Source organism: Dictyostelium discoideum (genome assembly GCF_000004695.1).
Source record: "Dictyostelium discoideum AX4 chromosome 4 chromosome, whole genome shotgun sequence".
Classification (NCBI taxonomy): Eukaryota; Evosea; class Eumycetozoa; order Dictyosteliales; family Dictyosteliaceae; genus Dictyostelium; species Dictyostelium discoideum.
In genome coordinates, this window is record NC_007090.3 from 2,312,357 (window position 1) to 2,331,102 (window position 18,746).

The 18,746-nt window shown below is 22.5% G+C and overlaps 9 protein-coding genes across 9 annotated transcripts; 5 read left to right on the forward strand and 4 right to left on the reverse strand.

The window, feature by feature from the left end:
- Positions 1–812: 812 nt before the first annotated feature.
- Positions 813–3,367, forward strand: DDB_G0284727 (hypothetical protein; the record flags this gene model as incomplete). The annotated part of the gene is made up of 2 exons (XM_633370.1): positions 813–1,005; positions 1,137–3,367. 2 exons carry the CDS (start codon positions 813–815, stop codon positions 3,365–3,367), a joined length of 2,424 nt encoding a protein of 807 aa, XP_638462.1.
- Positions 3,368–3,485: 118 nt separating this feature from the next.
- mrd1 (RNA-binding region RNP-1 domain-containing protein) lies at positions 3,486–6,301 on the reverse strand (the record flags this gene model as incomplete). Its single annotated transcript, XM_633371.1, has 2 exons — positions 3,486–6,060; positions 6,189–6,301. 2 exons carry the CDS (start codon positions 6,299–6,301, stop codon positions 3,486–3,488), a joined length of 2,688 nt encoding a protein of 895 aa, XP_638463.1.
- A 341-nt stretch (positions 6,302–6,642) lies between these two features.
- DDB_G0284665 (hypothetical protein) lies at positions 6,643–7,160 on the reverse strand (the record flags this gene model as incomplete). The annotated part of the gene is made up of 2 exons (XM_633372.1): positions 6,643–6,709; positions 7,057–7,160. The coding sequence occupies 2 exons, from the start codon at positions 7,158–7,160 to the stop codon at positions 6,643–6,645; spliced, it is 171 nt and encodes a 56-aa protein (XP_638464.1).
- A 440-nt stretch (positions 7,161–7,600) lies between these two features.
- pigF (phosphatidylinositol glycan, class F) lies at positions 7,601–8,443 on the forward strand (the record flags this gene model as incomplete). Its single annotated transcript, XM_633373.1, has 3 exons — positions 7,601–7,929; positions 8,002–8,118; positions 8,230–8,443. 3 exons carry the CDS (start codon positions 7,601–7,603, stop codon positions 8,441–8,443), a joined length of 660 nt encoding a protein of 219 aa, XP_638465.1.
- A 1,496-nt stretch (positions 8,444–9,939) lies between these two features.
- Positions 9,940–10,978, forward strand: prsA (phosphoribosyl pyrophosphate synthetase; the record flags this gene model as incomplete). The annotated part of the gene is made up of 2 exons (XM_633374.1): positions 9,940–10,334; positions 10,420–10,978. 2 exons carry the CDS (start codon positions 9,940–9,942, stop codon positions 10,976–10,978), a joined length of 954 nt encoding a protein of 317 aa, XP_638466.1.
- Positions 10,979–11,604: 626 nt separating this feature from the next.
- On the forward strand, positions 11,605–12,691 carry DDB_G0284671 (hypothetical protein; the record flags this gene model as incomplete). Its single annotated transcript, XM_633375.1, has 3 exons — positions 11,605–11,723; positions 11,808–12,184; positions 12,270–12,691. The coding sequence occupies 3 exons, from the start codon at positions 11,605–11,607 to the stop codon at positions 12,689–12,691; spliced, it is 918 nt and encodes a 305-aa protein (XP_638467.1).
- A 375-nt stretch (positions 12,692–13,066) lies between these two features.
- DDB_G0284673 (hypothetical protein) lies at positions 13,067–13,246 on the reverse strand (the record flags this gene model as incomplete). Its single annotated transcript, XM_633376.1, has 1 exon — positions 13,067–13,246. The coding sequence occupies one exon, from the start codon at positions 13,244–13,246 to the stop codon at positions 13,067–13,069; it is 180 nt and encodes a 59-aa protein (XP_638468.1).
- Positions 13,247–13,723: 477 nt separating this feature from the next.
- On the reverse strand, positions 13,724–14,668 carry DDB_G0284675 (hypothetical protein; the record flags this gene model as incomplete). Its single annotated transcript, XM_633377.1, has 1 exon — positions 13,724–14,668. One exon carries the CDS (start codon positions 14,666–14,668, stop codon positions 13,724–13,726), a length of 945 nt encoding a protein of 314 aa, XP_638469.1.
- Positions 14,669–15,542: 874 nt separating this feature from the next.
- Positions 15,543–17,827, forward strand: fslK (G-protein-coupled receptor family protein; the record flags this gene model as incomplete). The annotated part of the gene is made up of 5 exons (XM_633378.1): positions 15,543–15,669; positions 15,891–16,021; positions 16,111–17,103; positions 17,209–17,453; positions 17,581–17,827. 5 exons carry the CDS (start codon positions 15,543–15,545, stop codon positions 17,825–17,827), a joined length of 1,743 nt encoding a protein of 580 aa, XP_638470.1.
- Positions 17,828–18,746: the final 919 nt, after the last annotated feature.

Here is an 18,746-nt window from a genome sequence, read left to right on the forward strand (position 1 = left end):
ATCGAATCTTGTTTTTTTTATTTTTTTTTTCATTTCACCATCTATCCATTACTTTAAGATCTGACCTTTGCAGCTTTTTATTTTTTATTTTTTTTGTTTTTTTAATTTTTTTAATTTTTTAATTTTTTTTTTTTTTTTTTTTTTTTATTTTTTTTAATTTTTTTTTTTTTTTTTTTTTTTTATTTCACTCACTAAAAATAGAATTTGTATCAAAATCACCACATTTAAAAATATTGATAGACCTATTAATAATATTAACATTAGTTTGAAGCTATAGTATTTATTACAATCATCAATTAAATCCAATATTAAACCCACTGTATATTTATATGTATTTTTAATAAAAAAAATAAATAAAATAAAAGTAAAATAAAAAAGAGTAAATAAAATTTAGTTTATAATATAGTAAAAAGGATATGGAGGTAAGCAATGTAACACAATCTTGTTTAATATTTTTTTTTTTTTTTTCTTTTATTTGTTCTTTTTTATTTTTTTTTTTATTTGGTATGGGACATGCCAAATTTTTTTTTTTTAAAAAAAAAAAAAAATATCCATTCAGATTTAAATATATCCAAATTTGTAATAATAATTGTTTTTATTTTTTTTATTTAATTTTTTTTTTTTTTTTTATCTTTAAAATAAATTATTATAATGGCATTTTTTTTATTTATTCCATAGTTATTCAAAAAAAAAAAAAAAAAAAAAAAAAAAAAAAAAAAAAAAAAAAAAAAAAATTATACAAATAAAAAAAAATATATATATATATATACAAATATTAATTATCATTACATTTATTTATTTATTTATTTATTATGTTTATAAATAAAATTCCATTTTTAAAGAGAGAAAAGAAAGATAAAACAACAGGAACAAACAGCAATAATAATAACAATAATAATAATTTTAATAATGTAAATAATGGACTTCCATCCATTGAAAGGTTTAAAGACCTTCTATCAAAATTGGAGTTTGAATATAAATTACTTTGGAATGAAAATCAAGAATGTAATACAAATCTACAATAATTAAAAAAAAAAAAAAAGAAAAAAAAAAAAAAATATATATATATATATTTTTATACATAATTAATAATATAAAATTGATTGTTACTAATCCATAATTTTTTATTACTGTAGTAAAACAAAAAGTTGAATCATTATCAAACAATAATGAAATTTTAAATAATAATAATAATAACAATAGTGGTAATAGCACAAACAATATATTAGACATAAACGAAAGTCATATAACAAATAAAATTTTAACCGAACCTTTGACAACAATACCTCAACTACAAACACAACAAAATCAATTACAAATACCGACTATACCAACAAACCAATCATTAATTATAAAGGAATCGAATAATAATAATAATAATATTAATAATAATAATAATAATAATAATAATAATAATAATAATACTTTAAATAATAGTAATGGTTTAAATTATAGTGGTAATGGATTAATAAATGCAACTGGTAAGAATAAATTACCAAAATTAAAGAAATCAAAATCGCAATCATCCTCTAAAAATCAAAATTTATTATCGCAACAACATATTATACACAGTAATAATGGTAGTAGTGGTGGAGGAGGAGGAAGTAGTAAAAATAATAATAGTGGTAATATTAATAATAATAATAATAATAATGGATCAAAGAGAGATGGATCACATAAATGGATTAGAGCTAAAGAATATTTAGGACATAGAGATGGTATTTGGGAGATAACATGTTGTCCATGGGATTTATTATATTTCGGTACGGCATCAACTGATAAAACCGCTAGAATTTTGACAGTGGATGGTTCAAAATTACCAATCGTTTATACTGCACATACTGGTACAATCAATTCTATTAGATTTCATCCAATGGAAAGATTCTTTTGTACCGCTTCAGGTGATAAAACAATTCATATCATTAAATTACCAGCTGAAAGAAGTTCAACAAATGGTGTTTTAAAATCACCAACACCATTCACTTCAAATTATCAGTCACAATCAATGGGGAATAATAAAGATAATAAAGATATCAATTATATTCAAATACAATCATCACCAGCTCAAATAAATCACATTATGTCATCTGGTTCACCTGTTATGGGTAGATCTTCAAATGTTGCTGTAAATCCTTTGATTGGTGGTAATAACAATAATAATATTATTAATAATAATAATTTAATTACAGGTTCTAGTTCCGCAAATCCTTTTAAAAATAAACTATGGACTCCTTTATTAGATAGAAATGCATCATTTCAACCACTTCAACAACAACAACAAGCGCAAGAAATTTCACAGCATCAAGAAAGTATTAATAATGATTTAAATGAAGATTTAAATTCAGATTCAGATTTAGATTCTGGACCATTATCACCACCAATAGTACAAACATATAAACCCCCTCAATCACCAAGGGAATTTAAAATTTTAAATGATGAACCAAAGAAAATTACAAATATTTTACCCCCACCAACACCACAATTACAGCAACAACAACAACAACAACAACAACAACAACAACAACAACAACAACAACAACAACAACAACAACAACAACAACCATCAATAACTCAACAACAGCAACAACTACTACAACAACAGCAACAACAAATACAACTACAACTACAACAACAACAACAACAACAATTACTTCAACAACAGCAACAACAAGAATTATTACAAACAAATACATATATTAGATCACCAATGTTAGAATTAAAAGGTCATTCTGGACCAGTTATTGGTGCAACATGGATATCAAGTAGTACGGTTGTGTCAGCAAGTTGGGATAATACAATAAGATGGTGGAATACAGAAAATGGTAAATTAATTTCAAGTGGTAATGTTTGTGTTGATAAAGTTCATAGAGTTACAAACATTACATCAAATCCAAACTGTAATACACATTCAATCACTAGTAGTACTGATGGTATCATAAGAATATGGGATTATCGTTCATCATCCTCTGGTTGTATTGATTCAATTCAAGGCCATCAAGAACCTGTAAATAGTGCAGTATTCACATCGGATGGCAATAATGTAGTCACTGGTGGAGAAGATCGTACTGTAAAAGTTTGGGATATTAGACAAACCAAAGCCTATAAAACCTCAATTCGTTGTCCATTTGGAATCAATAGGTTATCAGTTTCTCCAAATACAAATTCAATTGCAATACCTCAAGACGATGGAAGAATTTCGGTTTATGATATTTATGGTAATAGAAAAGGAAAAATGAGAGATCAATACAAATATGGTCATAAACAAATGGCAACTTCAACTTCTTGGAGTTTTGATGATTCTGTAATTTTCTCTGCTGGTTTTGACAGAAAAGCAATTTGTTGGGCTAGTAATTCTTCAGTTAATTAATAAAGAATTTATTTTAAAACACTAAATACATATATATTTATAATTATAAATAATAAAAAAAAAAAGATATATATATTTATTTTTTATTTTTTTCTTTTACTTTTTATTTTACTATTTTTTAAAATGTACTATTTTTAATTTTTTCATAATCTAAATTTGCTTTTTCACGAAGTTCATCAATATTCTTATCTTGTTCAGCATATTGGAGTACAAGATGACGACCATAAAAGTGAGAATTACCAAGTGCTTCCATTGCATTTTTAGCTTCTTCTTCTGTGAGGAATTCAACGAAACCAAAACCTCTATGACCTCCATTTGGTTTCTTTGGAATACGTACGGATTGAATTTCACCATAGGCAGTGAACAATTTTCTAATTTCTTTGATTGTTGATTCGAATGGAAGATTTTTAATAATGATTTTAGATGATGGTTTATTTGGTTGACCACCATTTGATTTAATAGATTGTTTACTGTTCTCTGGTAATTCTCTTCTTTTATTAATCTCTTGAACATTTGTTTCATTCTTGTCTGATAATTTCAATGAGATTTCATAACCATCAATTGAAGAACCATTCAATTTCTTTATACATTCATATGCACCTTGTTTTGATGAAAATTCAATGAAACCGAAACCACATGGTAATCTTTCACTTGGATTCTTTGGATTAGCTTTAGTTGCAATATTTACATTAACATAATCCTTAAGTGATTTAAATTTACCAACGAGTGTTTCATTTGTAGTTTTCCAATTAAGATTTTTAATATAAACAAATTGAGTATTATTATCTGTACCTTTTTTAGTTGTTGTTGTTGTTGCTGCTGTTTTAGTTGTTGATTCAACTTCTTTTTTATCATTTGAACTATCTGATGATTTTTCAGATTTTTCAGATTTTTTAATTTCTTTTGGTGGAGCAGGTAATTTGAAAACACCTTCTGGTGCCCATTCAAGGTAAAGTGGGACATGGTGGAATTTTGAATATGCTAAATTTTTAAAACCAACTTTAGCTTCATTTGGATGAATATATTCAATGAGTGCAATTGTACGAGCTGGTGAAAGTACAACACGAGAAAGTTCACCAAATTTAGAGAATAATTCATGTAATTCATGTTCTTGAGTTTTAAATGGAATGTTTTTAACTAATAATACTGTGTTACTACGTTTACTACCTTTGTTACCAATATCTTGAATAATTACACCTTGATCCTCTAAAAACTTTTTAGTTTCATTAATTACATGAGTTTCCATTAATGTCATACGAACTGCTAAATCCATTTGATTTGGATCTAATAATTGACCTTGAGTCATTTTATAACGTTCTGCTAATGAAGATACAATTGCATCACTTCTCATAAACAATGCATTCCAATTATGAGTTGAACCACTTGTTGTTTTTTGTTTTTGTTCTTTTTCAGCTTTAAATGATGATGATCCTCCTTCAGCACCATTATTATTATTATCTTTATTTTCAGAGAATTGTTTTGCTGGTGCGGCTTTACCTGGTAAAACATGAATTAATCTACCTTGGAAAACTTTACCATCCATGTCATTTAATGCTTGAACTGCATTCTCTGGAATTAAATATAAAATGAATGCAATACCTTTGGATTTCTTTGAATCATAATCAATTGGAATATGAATTTCAGAGATTTTACCAAATTTACTAAAAACTTTTTCTAAATCTTCTTCTTTTGTTGAATATGATAAATTTCTAACAAAAATTCTACCACTTTCACCAACATCTTCATCTTCTTTTGTATAATCATGTTCGAAATATTTAATTGGTTTAATTTTAGATTCATCATCATCACCATCATTATCATTATCTTTTTTATTTTTCTTTTTATCTTTTTTCTTTTCTTTTTTATTTTCTTTATTATCATCAATTTTCATTTTATCTTTTTTATTTTCTTTATTATTAACATCCTCTTCCTCTGATTCTTCTTCATCTCTATAAACAATTGATTGATTCTTTTCAATGATTTCATCATTATTTGATCTAAATTTACTTAACCAATCTAAATCTGAAACTGATGAATCATGTTTTTTCTTTTTTTCATTTATTATAGAATCTACATCATCTTTTTTATTTTGTTTCTTTGGTGCTGTTGGCATATCTTCATATAAATCTTCTTCATCTGATGCGTCGGCATCTTCAAAAACTAATAAATCTTTATTTTTACCATGATCTAATTCAATCTTTTTTTTACCTGAAAATGGTAATTTACCATCCTCAACTTGATTATCATTTTCCTCTCCTTCTTCTCCTTCCTCTTCACCTCTATTTATTTTACCAATTTCTTTATCATCATTTTCCCAAACTTTTCTATTTGCTTGAGGTGCAACTAAATTTAAAAATTCTTGATATTCAGGATCATTCTCTAATTCTGCATCTAATAAAGAATTTGTATGTGATTTCTTTTGTTTTTTATTTGATTGTTGTTCTAATTTATCTTGTTTTCTTTTTAATTCTTTTTTCTCTTTTTCTTTTTCCATTTCAGTTAATCTTTTATTTGATGATGAACCAATTGAATACTTTGACCATGGTCTATTTTCAGTTGTTTCACTTGCAACTGTTGCTGTTTCAACAACAATCTTTGATGTATCAATAAATGTACCATTCAATGAAAGTGCATTCTTTGCTGATTGTTCTGTTGAAAATCCAATAAATCCAAATAATCTAGATTTACCATCCCTAGAAAAAAATAAAAATAAAAAAAATTAAAATTAATTATTAGTAAAACAATAATAATAATGATTATGGAAAAAAAAAAAAAAAAATATTCTGAAAATAAATAAAAAATAAAAAAATAAAATAATTACTTTTTGATAATTTTTGCATCTGTGACAGTACCAAATTTTTCGAAATGTTCTTTAAAACGCTTATCTGTTAAATGTTTTGGTAATTGTTTTACACATATTCTTGTATTTGACATAATATTATGGTATATATATTGTGATTATTTTTCTTTTTTTGGAATAATGATTTAAAAATAAATTGAGAAAAAGAATGAAATAAAAAAAATAAAAAAAATAAAAAAAATTAAAAAAAAAAAAAACTTTCGTGTTTTTCGTTTTTTAGAAATAAAAAAAAAAAAAATTTAAATTAAATTAAAATATTTGTGGAAAAAACGTTGAGTTTTTTTTTTTTTTTTTTTTTTTTTTTTTTTATTTCCAACATTCCAAAAATTTATTTAAAACTAAATCCAATTTATCATTTTTTAATTTATTAACAAATTGATTTTTTTTTTTTTTTTTTCTTTTTTTTATAATAAAATTAATCTTTGGCGCTAATAGTATGATGATGGTTAATTGAGAAGATTGCCCAAGTGATGATAACACAACTTTTATTTTTTTAATTATTGTAACCTAAGTAAAAAGGATCGTAACTAATTAAACTGGGTGTTCCAACTTTATTTATAGCAGAAGAAGGCAAGTCTTTAAACTCACAAATTTCAAGATAGTGTATAATTTTACTTTTTACTATTCTATGAAACCTTCAAGACAATCCAAATCCTTTGTTTGTTTCATAACAAAATCTCCGTTTTGGTATTTGAACCATTTATTTGATTTTAATAACCTATAATCTTTTTTATCTACATATTTTTCTTAAACACGTTCAACTGATTTTGGTGGATTTTTAAATGTGATTTATTAGTTTTTGATCGACTTGGAAGTGAAAGACAATTACATTATTCCAATTTTTATTGCTTCTTCTTTTACTTTTTTTAAATCATTTAATGTTACAGAATGTTCATTATCTTTGAAATTCATTAAACAAACTTCTTCCGTCATTAATTAAAAAGAGTATTCAATAATACTATAATTTAGTTACTTATAAGGGGGTTGTGGTGTGTTGTAATATAAATAAACTCTTTATTATTGTAATAAATAAAGAGTTTATTTAAATAAACAAAAAATTCTAAGATATATTAAAATGAGATTTTTATTCAATTTTTAAAAAAAAAAAAATAATGTTTAAATTAAATATTAATAAATTGGATTAATTTATTTTTTTTTTTTTTTTTTTTTTTTCATTTTTTTTTTTTTTTTATCATTTTTTTTTTTCTTGCAAGGTGTCATTTTTTTATTTTTATTTTTTTTTTTCATACTTATTTGTCTTCCACCAACCAAAAAAAAAAAAAAAAAAACAATTAATATAAATAACAATCAGAAAAGATTTGGTTGTTGTTGTTGTGTACATTATTGTAAATAGTAAAAGAAATAAAAAAAGAATGGCAAATTTAAATCAATCATCATCATCAATACAGGTTCCGAAATTATCGAAATATATGATATCGTTTGGATATTTTTTAATGGGTATTATAGTTACAGCAACAATGTTTTTATCAAATAATAACAACTTTTCAATTGTGTCATATACTTTATTATCAGAAATAATATTTGGTGTGATTATATCATTTTTGCATATAGGATTTTCAATATTCGCATTTCCTGGTAATAGTAGTACTTTAGATAAAATAAATAGATCTTTAATTGGACTTTCAATTGGTAATTTTGTTTTTTATTTCCTTTTAATTTTATATGGTGCTCCATTTTTAAAGTAATTATATAATTATTATTACTACTATTAATATTTATTATTTTTATTAATTTTAATTATTTTTAAATCTAGGTCTATTCATACAACATTCTTTTTTGGATTTTTATTATCTTCAATGTGTTGTTTACCACCATCAATTTTATTAGGATTAAATCCTCAAAATTGGAAAGATTTATTTTTTACACCAAAGTAAGGAGAAAAAAAAAAAAAAAAAAAAAAAAAAAATAATAATGATTATGATAATAAGTTTAAGATATATGATATTAATTAAAAACTTATAATTTCATCTCAATCATAAAGCCATAATAATATAATTGATACATGTACCACAATTTTAGTTGTTTTTAGTATTTTAGGTGCTTGGATTGGTGCTTTCCCAATTCCTTTAGATTGGGATAGACCTTGGCAACAATGGCCAATTAGTTGTGTTTTTGGTTCAATAGTTGGTCACATATTTGGTTTATTCATTTGTTCAGTTTATTCTTTAGTTCACAAAGAAAAGAAGAGCATGTAATAATTAAAAAATTAAAAAAATAAAATAAAAGAATAAAATAAAAGAATAAAAAAAAAAAAAAAAAAAAAAAGAATAAAAAATATGATACAATAATAAAATAATTATATAATTTCCTTTTATTTTTTTTTTTTTTGATCAAACCAAATAATATTTTTTATAGATCTCCATAAAATATTTAAATAAATAAATAAATTAATATTTATTAATAATTATAATTAATTTTATTATTAATTTATTTTTTAAAATTTTAATAAAAAGGATAATATAATCATGGTTTTTAACAATCAGAATATATTCGAAAGAAATGATCAATTTTAAAATCAAACACACATAGTCCAAAAAAAGAAAAATAAAAAAATAATAAATACACTAAATTTAAACAAATTGAAATTTCAACCCGTTTCGCTTTTTATTTAATTTTTTAATTTCGGCCGAATTGCCGGATGCGGTTCTTTTATTTATTTATTTATTTTTTTTTTTTTTTTTTTTTTTTTCACAAACCGAATATTTAATTAAATTTTTATTTTTTTTTTATTTTTTTTTTTTTGAACATTCGTTTTTTTTTTTTTTTTTTTATTTTTTTTTATTTTTTTTTATTTTTTTTTTTTTTGAAAAGGTTGTTGTATTTATTTAATTACATAAATATTTATAAATAATCTCGACTTTTTTAAAAAAAACATTATCACAAAGGTATGTGTTCAAAAATTTATTATTAGACCAACCCCCTTTAAAATAAGCATATCCACATTTAAAAAAAAAAACCCCTTTTTAAACTTCAACACGACATATCTGGTTTTTTACACTTTTTTTTTTTTTATATTTTTTTTTTTTTATATTTTTTTTTTTTTTATATTTTTTTTTTTTTTTTTTTTTTTTTTAAAAAAAATTTTTTAATTGTATTATTTTTTTAATTTTAATTTTATTATTTTTTTTTTTTTTAATTTGTTTTTTATTTTTTTTTTTTTTTAATTTAATTTAACCTTAAACCAAATTCCAGTTTTTTTATTTTGTTTTTTAAAATTTTATTTTTTTTAATTCCCAAGATACAGAAAAACAAAAGTATTTATTTATATCTTATTTTTTGCTTGGACCATAACGTAAATATTGTATAAGCAATTCAATTTCAATTTCAATTTCATTCAAATAAAAATAATAAAAATAAAATAAAATAAAAATAAAAGAAATAATGACACCACACCCACTTTTTTTTAATAAAATATAATTTTTTTTTTTTTTTTTATATAAAAATATATTTTTAACTATTCGAATTTTTTTTATATTACAATTACTATAATTTTATTTTATTTTATTTTATTTTATTTATTTTTTAAAATTTTATTTTAATTTTTTTTCTTTTTTTTTTTTTTATTTTTATTTTAATTTCTTTTGTATTCTTTTAAAACCACATACTAACCAATTATTTATTTATTTATTTATTTATTTATTTATTTTATAGATTTTTAAATATTATATAATTATATAAATAAAATTTAAAAATGGGTGATAGAATTAAAATTTTAACAGGTAATGCACATCGTGAATTAGCATCAGAAATTTCAGATGATTTAAATTTAGCATTGGGTAAAGCACATGTTGGTAAATTTTCAAATGGTGAAACCTCAGTAATGATTAGTGAATCAATTCGTGATATGGATGTTTACATTATTCAACCAACTTGTAATCCAAATGTAAATGATAACCTTATGGAATTATTAATTATGGCAGATGCAATCAGAAGAGCTTCAGCTCATCGTATCACTGCCGTAATTCCATGTTTTGGTTATGCTAGACAAGATAAAAAAGATAAATCAAGAGCACCAATCACTGGTAAATTAGTTGCAAATTTAATTGAAACTGCTGGTATTGATAGAGTTATTACAATGGATTTACAGTAAGTCTTTATTATTATTATTATTATTTTCGTAACATTAAAATATTTTAAATATTAATTTTATTATTATCATTATTATTTATAGTGCAAGTCAAATTCAAGGTTTTTTTAATATTCCAGTAGATAATTTATATGCTGAACCACAAATTATTAAATATATTAGAAAGTATATTCCAGGTGAAAAAGTTATTGTATCACCAGATGCTGGTGGTGTAAAACGTGCCAAATCAATCTCTGATAAATTGGATGCAGATTTAGCAATTATTCATAAGGAACGTAAGAAGGCAAATGAAGTCTCTGGTATGATTTTAGTTGGTGATGTAAAGGATAAGGTTGCATTGATCGTTGATGATATGGCCGATACTTGTGGTACTTTAGTATCCGCTTGTGAAATGTTAATTAGTAAAGGTGCTACTAAAGTTTACGCATTAGTAACCCATGGTGTTTTAAGTGGTGATGCTATTCAAAAATTAAATGAATCCTCTCTCACAGAATTAGTCATTACAAATACAATTCCACATGCTGAAAAAGCCGCTAAATGTCCAAAGATTAAAACTATAAATATCGCTCATACTCTTTCTGAAGCAATTAGAAGAACTCATCATGGTGAATCAATTTCTTCATTATTCTCTGATACAAAATAATCAAAAAAAAAAAAAAAAAAAAAAACACAAACAAATAACAATTTATAATAATATTTTTTTTTTTTCAAATTGTTTATTTTTTTACTTTTTTTTACTTTTTTTTTTTTTTTTTTTTTTATACATGAAAGTGGATAAAAAAAAAAAATTAAATTAAAAATAACAATTTTATTTTCTAAAACATACATACATATAAAACAAAACAAAAAATAAACAAAATAAAAACACAAAATACTCTTCACTAAAAAAAAAAAAAAAAAAAAAAAAAAATAATATTTGGCCAAACATAAATCTGGAAAATTACGAAAAAAAAAAAAAAAATAATCCCTTCAATTTTAAGTTTTATAAAATAATAAAAAAAAAAACAAAAGAAAAAAAGAATATGAATTTTCTGATTGGTTTCATACTTCAACATACACAAAAATTAAGTTTGGCCGATTCACATGGTTTTTTTTTTATTTGAAATAATTTTTTATTTGGATATTTTTTTGATTGACTTTAAAAATAAGTTTTTTTTTTTTATTTTTTTTTTTTTTTTGATAACTGACCAGTACATAAATATCTGAAGAAATTTTGGATTTTTTTTCTTATTTTTTTTTATTTTTTTTTGTTGTTATCAAATTCAAAAAATGAATATCAAATATATTATTTTAGGTTTATTATTATTTGTTGTTGCTTCAGCCACTGCAAAATATACCTGTGAATGTAATTTCTCACATGGTGAAACTCGTTTAATTGCTGTAAAAGAGTAAATTTAGTTAAAAAATTTTAAAAATAATCATTTTTGGGTGTCAATTATTTAAATTCTAATTTTTCTTAATATGTGTATTAGTAAATCTCATTGTATGGAAAGATGTAATTCCATTATTCAAGAAGTTTATACTATTCCATGTGATTTACAAACTTGCACTTGTAAATGTACAAATGGAACTATTTTCGGTTGTCAACCAACTCCAACAACAACATCAACTACCTCAGCTTCAACAACAACTGGTAAAGCCTCATCATCTGGTCCATCAACAACCGGTAGAGCTTCATCATCAGGTCCATCAACAACTGGTAGAGCTTCATCATCAGGTCCATCAACAACTGGTAGAGCTTCATCATCTGGTCCATCATCAACTGGTAAAGCTTCATCTTCAGGTCCATCATCAACTGGTAAAGCTTCATCATCTGGTCCATCATCAACTGGTAAAACTTCATCTTCAAGTAAATATTAATTTTCCTTTGTTCAAAAATTCTAGTAGATTAATTTTATTCCTAAATTAATATATAATTTTTATTTTTATTATAGGCACCCAAACTTCAGGTTCCCAAACCTCAGGTTCACAAACATCAGGTTCACAAACATCGGGTTCACAATCAGGACAACAAACAGGTTCGCAATCAGGTTCACAATCAGGACAACAAACAAGTTCACAATCAGGTTCACAATCAGGACAACAATCAGGTTCACAATCAGGTACCCAAACCTCAGGTCAAACCTCAGGTCAAACTGGTGCCCAAACTGGTCAATCAACTGCTTCAAGTGGTAGCAGTGGAAGTAGTGGAAGCAGTGGAAGTAGTGGAAGTAGCGGTGGTAGTTCTGGAAGTGGTGGCAGTTCTGGAAGTGGTGGTGGTAGCGGTTCAGGTAGTGGCATGGCAGTTAAAGTTGATAAATGCTATGGTACTTACTGTCCATGTAACAAAGAACTTTTAAGTGTTAGAGTATTATAAATAAATTAAATTATCGATTAAATTTTATATTTGTAAAACTATTTTTTTTTTTTTTTTCTGATTATTAATTATTTCATTTAATTATTTATTCAATTTTTTTTTTTTTTTTTTTTTTTTTTTTTTTTTTTTTTCAACCCAAAATCAAAACACTTTTTAAATTATAAAATAAATTTATTTTATAATCAAATATTAAGTCAAAAAATGTTTAAAAAAGAATAATCAATACCATGGGTATTAAAAAATTGCTTCATATTAGTTCCTTATAATTTAGATCATTTCAGCTTCAAAAAGAGAAATTCTCAATTTTATGCCAGATTCATTTGGTTATCATAAAGGTCATATTTATTATTCATTTGATGGTTTAATTAAAAAAATTTATGTTGGTCTGGTTATAGGAATTTCATAGAGTTTATTGGTAAAAGAGTTTGCAATGTAAAAATGAGTTGAAGAAACATCAAAATCTTTAATTGTAGTGTCATAGAATAATGCCCGATAACTAGAAGATTGATTAAATAATTCACCAACACCACATGAGAAAATATGATATTGTACCATTTAAAGCGAAATTTGAAAAGTAGAATACATTTATCATTATTTTGATTTGTTCACATGTACCATTTCTCTTATTCCAACATTTGCTTTATCCATTGGTGTTGACGTTATCAAAAAAAAAAAAAAAAAAAAAAAAAAAAAAAAAAAAAAAAAAAAAAAAAATTAAATATGATATTAAAATTTAATATACTTTTTAACAAACAATTTTAAAAACATCATTTAATAATAAATTTAATATCACATTTTTTTAAATTAATATCATAAAATGATAAAAAAAAATAAAAAGGCAAATAAATAATAAAATTCTTATATATTATCTTTTTTTTTAGTTTCTATTATATTTTAATAAAATATATATTTTTTAATTATAACAAGTTTCATTTTTAAATACATTTTTTGTTTATTTTTTAATAATTTTTAATAATTCAAAAAAGAAACTTACAACTTTTATTAAAATTTAATTTATTATATTTTAATATTTTAATAACTTCCCGTGGTATCAAAGTCATAAATAAGTTCAGGTTTTGAATTTGAGTTTGGATCAACTGAAATTTTTTTAAGTGAATTTTTAAATGAATAATAAATATAACCATTATGATAACCAAATGAATCAGGCATAAAATTGAGAATTTCTCTTTTTGGAGAATAATTTTTTAGACTGGGTAAAGGAATTTCAAAAAGTTTATTGGTAAAAGAGTTTGCATAGTATAAATGAGTTGAAGAAACATCAAAATCTTTAATTGTAGTGTCAGAGACTAATATTGGAGAACTTGCATAATGATTAAATAATTCACCAGTAGTGTTTGAGTAAATATTTGATTTTGTACCATTTAAAGCGAAATCTAAAAAGTAGAATACATTATTCATTATTCTGATTTGTTCACATGTACCAGTTTCTCTTATTCCTACAGTTGCTTTATCCATTGATGTTGACGTTAATGGGAACACACCACGTTCATAAACACTACACATATAAATTAAATTATTTGTAGGATCATATGCGAATGAACCTGCATTTGCAACACTGAAATAATTTTTATATGCTGTATTTAAACTACTTGAACTAATCACTTTACCAAGTTCACGAGACGTTGTATTAAAAATTGTAGCTGATCTGTGGCCATCTGGTTGTAATGAATTATCACCAACTATGAAATCACCAGTGATAGGATTTCTCCAAAGTAAATTTATATAACCATCAGGTAAATTAAAAAATTTCCTCCATACAGATTTACTATGCATTGGAACTGAATATATAAATGGAGTTTCACCATTTCCAAGAAAAAGGCAATCAATTTGTTCATTAACTTTGTCCAATAAAATTCTTGAATATCTATTTGGATCAGAACAGATTTCTATTAGTGATAAACATTTAGTAGCCAATGATATTGTTATTAATAATATTAAAATAATTTTTAATTTCATTTTTATAAAAAAAAAAAAAAAAAAAAAAAACAAATTATTATTGTTATTTTTTTTTTTTTTTTTTTTTTTACCCACCTTATTTATACTTTTTTTTTTTTAAACTTAAATTGTTTTTTTATATTTTATATATTTTTTATTTTTTATTTTCAAATAACAGTGTTGTAAATAAAAACAATTCCTTTATTCTTTAGGGGTTTTACTTTTAAATGTATAGAATGCACATGACTGTGTTTCAAAATTTCTTCTTTCAGAGAACCAAAGAAACAAATAAGGATATAATAATCCCATTTATATGTGGGTATGTGTTAAATCTGTACAGAGTAAAAAGTGTTTAGGAAATTGGTGTGTTTTTATTTTTTTTATTATTTTTTTTTTATCTGTTTGAATTTTTTATTTTTTTTATTTTATTTTTTTATCTGTTTGAATTGTTTTTTTTTTTTGTATTTTTTTTTATTATTTTTATTTTTGTAAAGGGACTTCCCATTTTACTTTTAATTTTTTTTTTTTTTCAACCATATTTTCTTTTTTTTTTTATTAAGATTTTTTTCAAAAAAAGTGAAAAAATCTTTTAAAACTCTTCAAAAAATATCTTTTTTTAATTTTTTTTTTCTGATCTACTTTTTCCACCTTAGTGTGCTGTTTTCATAGATGTTTTGTTTTGTGTTTTTTCAAATTTTAAAAAAGTAATTTTTTTTTTTTTTTTTTTATTTAAAAAAATATCTTAAATATTCGTTGTAATCAGAAAATAAAAATTTTAATAAAAAATAAAATAAAAAAATAAAATTAAAAATAAAATAAAATTTAAAAGGTTTTTTGATCACAAAAAAAAAAAAAAAAAAAAAAAAAATATTGTTTATATTTTTCTATTACTAATATGAGAGTTTTATTCATTTTATTTTTATTTTATTTTTACACATATACAGAAGCACAACAATATTATCCAATCGATCCAACAGGAAAATGTGAACAATATATTGGAGACTCTGTAATAACACCATGTAGTAAATATTTAAATAACCCTAGTATGTATTAAATTTCTAATCATAATAAATTTTAAAATTTAATTTTATCTAACAAATGTAATAATAATTATTATTATTATTATTATTTTTTTTTAAAATTATTATTATTTTTTGTTTTATCTTTAATTTTTTTTAAAAAAAAAAAAAAAAAAAAAAAAAAAAAAAAAAAAAAAAAAAAAAAAAAAAAAAAAAAAAAAAAGATTCAATATATGTTTCATCAACAGCAAATCAATCAACAGCAATGTTATCATTAAATTTATATTTTTCATTATTAGGAGGTAGTTCAGCATCATGCCAAAATGCATATACTTTTGCCACGTTATGTTCAACAGTATGATTTATTATTTTCACTTTATTTATAATCATTTTAAAATAATTTTTAACAATTTTAATTTTATTTTTTTTTACTTTTTAAATTAGTATTTACCAGAATGTGAAATTTTCATAGATAATAGTACAAATAAAGAGATTGCAATGCCAAAAAGAGTTTGTTTGGATACTTGTAATAGTGTTTCAAAAAATTGTCAAATTACAAGTTATTTTGATTGTAATCAATTGGAACCAATTAGTAAATTACCTTTATTTCCAAAAGAATCATCAGATTATAATTTAACAACATATGGAGGAGAATTAAATTATAGATTAGATTGTTATGATCCACCAAAATCAAATGAAACCACTGTAATTGGTTATTGCCCATTTCCATTAGTTTTTAGAAATAGAACAATTGTTGGAAAAGGAAGTGATTCACTTGATAATAGTGAAAACTATGGATATACATATGTTAGTGAGGATAGTTATTGTACAATTCCATGTCCAGCACCAATTTTCTCAGAGAAACAATGGGATAATATTTTCGATACAAGTGATGCAATTTCATTGGTTTCACTACTTTGTTCAGTTTACTTATTCATAACATATATGGTAATAAATCCAAAAAGAAATAAATATGATTATTTCTTTAGTTTTTTCGTACTAAGTATTATTTTAATGTCGATAGCTGGTACAATTGGATTTTCAGTTGGTGGAACGAGAAAACTTCTCTGTCCAGAGATAAATCGTAGAGGTGTATATACAGATCCAGCAGTTGCTGCAGCTGGTTGGATTTTTCAATTTGCAATTATAAATGCAATTCTATGGTTTTCAATCAATTCTTTTGAATTATGGTTCCAAATTAAATTTATAAAGAGAAAATTACATTTAATAAAGTTTTACATTCTTGCAGTTTTAGTAATTTCAATTGCACTATCAGTACCACTTTCGGCTATAGGTGAGTTTAATGCTGGTTTGGGTAATTTTGTAGTTTGGATTGAATCTGGAAAATATCAAAATTGGTTTTTCTGGGGTCCCTTAGGTATAGTTTTAACAGTAGGTACAACTTTTATTGGTTTAGTTATTTGGGAAATTTATAAAGTATGTAAAATAATTTTTTTTTTTTTTCTTTTTAATTAGATTGTTTCTTCAACAAATTCAATTATTAATTTTTTTTTTTTTTTTTTTTTTTTTTTTTTTAATTAGATTGTTTCTTCAACAAATAAAAGTGATTTTTTCAAATTACAATTAAAACCTTTAATGAATATGTTGTTAATTTATCTTACATTTGTTTATTTATTTGGTTATAATTTTTATATTCATAATTCTTTAAATGGTTTCTATGGTTCATCAGAAGAGTTTAAAAATTGTATAATTTCAACAGATGGTAAAGATTGCAGAATTCAGGGTCCTCCATATAGTTCAATTTTAATGTTTGTTTTTTGTCTTAGGTAATTATTTTAATTAATTTGTTATTATATATTTTATTTATTTATTTATTTATTTATTTATTTATTTATGTATTTATTAATTTATTTTTCACTTTTTTATTAATATTAATAAACAAATAAACTATAGAATTTATGGAGTGTATTGCATTGCATTATATGGGTTTTCACCTAAAACTAGATCAATTTGGTCAAATTCTATTGTTTTCAATAATTCAATGGCAAATAAACTCAAAACTTTGTATATTAGCAGTGGAACTACCAAGGGAGGAACATCATCAACTGATATAAAAATGTCAACAAATAATAATTCAAATATGGATAGTGGGGGTGGTAAAAGTAGTTCAATGGAACCAGATGAAATAATATTACGTTAAAAAAAAAAAAAAAAAAGCAAAGATATATAAATATCTTTTTGTAAATTAATTAATATTCATTGTGTTTTAAATTATTTTAATATAAAACAAACATTTTTATGTATTAAAACTAATATTATTTATTTTTATAAATATCAATATATATTTTTGGTTCTTTTAAAAAAAAAAAAGTTTTGTTTATTGGAAAAAAAATAAAAAAATAAAAAAAATAAAAAAATAATTCCAACATTTGTCGTAATATAATTATGTAATAATTAAATTGTTACAATAAAATTATGTTTTATCAAGATATTAAATTAGATACAATCTCGCTCACAAACTAAAATAATTTATGTTTAAAAAATTAGACTTTTCTCACTGGTGGGAAAAAGCCACGTGGTGAGTTTTTAATGTCGATTGAAAAACTCATAAACATAATTTTAAATCTCAAATATAAAAAGTAAAAATTTTCAACAATAAAAAACATGCATAATAAATTTTAGGATTATCGATAAAACATCAACTTATTATATATTTATTTATTTAATTTTATTATATTTTTCTATTAAAAGATTCTTAACATAACATGAGCAATAATTTAGGCGAGTATTTTAATTATTTATTTATTTTTATATTATTAATATTAAATTATTGTGTTAATGTTCAACAAACATTCCATAAATGATTTATAAATGGTTAAATCCAAAAAACTTAAATTTATTATAATTTTTACAAGCAAACAATTTTATTTTATTTTATTTTATTTTATTTTATTTTCTATTATTTTATTTTTTTTTATTTTTTAATTTTTTTTTTTTTTTTAGATTTATTGGTTTGCATTATTTCATTTTGAATATTAATAGAAAATGAAATAATGCAAACCAATAAATTAAAAATAAAAAAAAAAAAAAAACAAAAAAAATAAAATAATATTGATAAT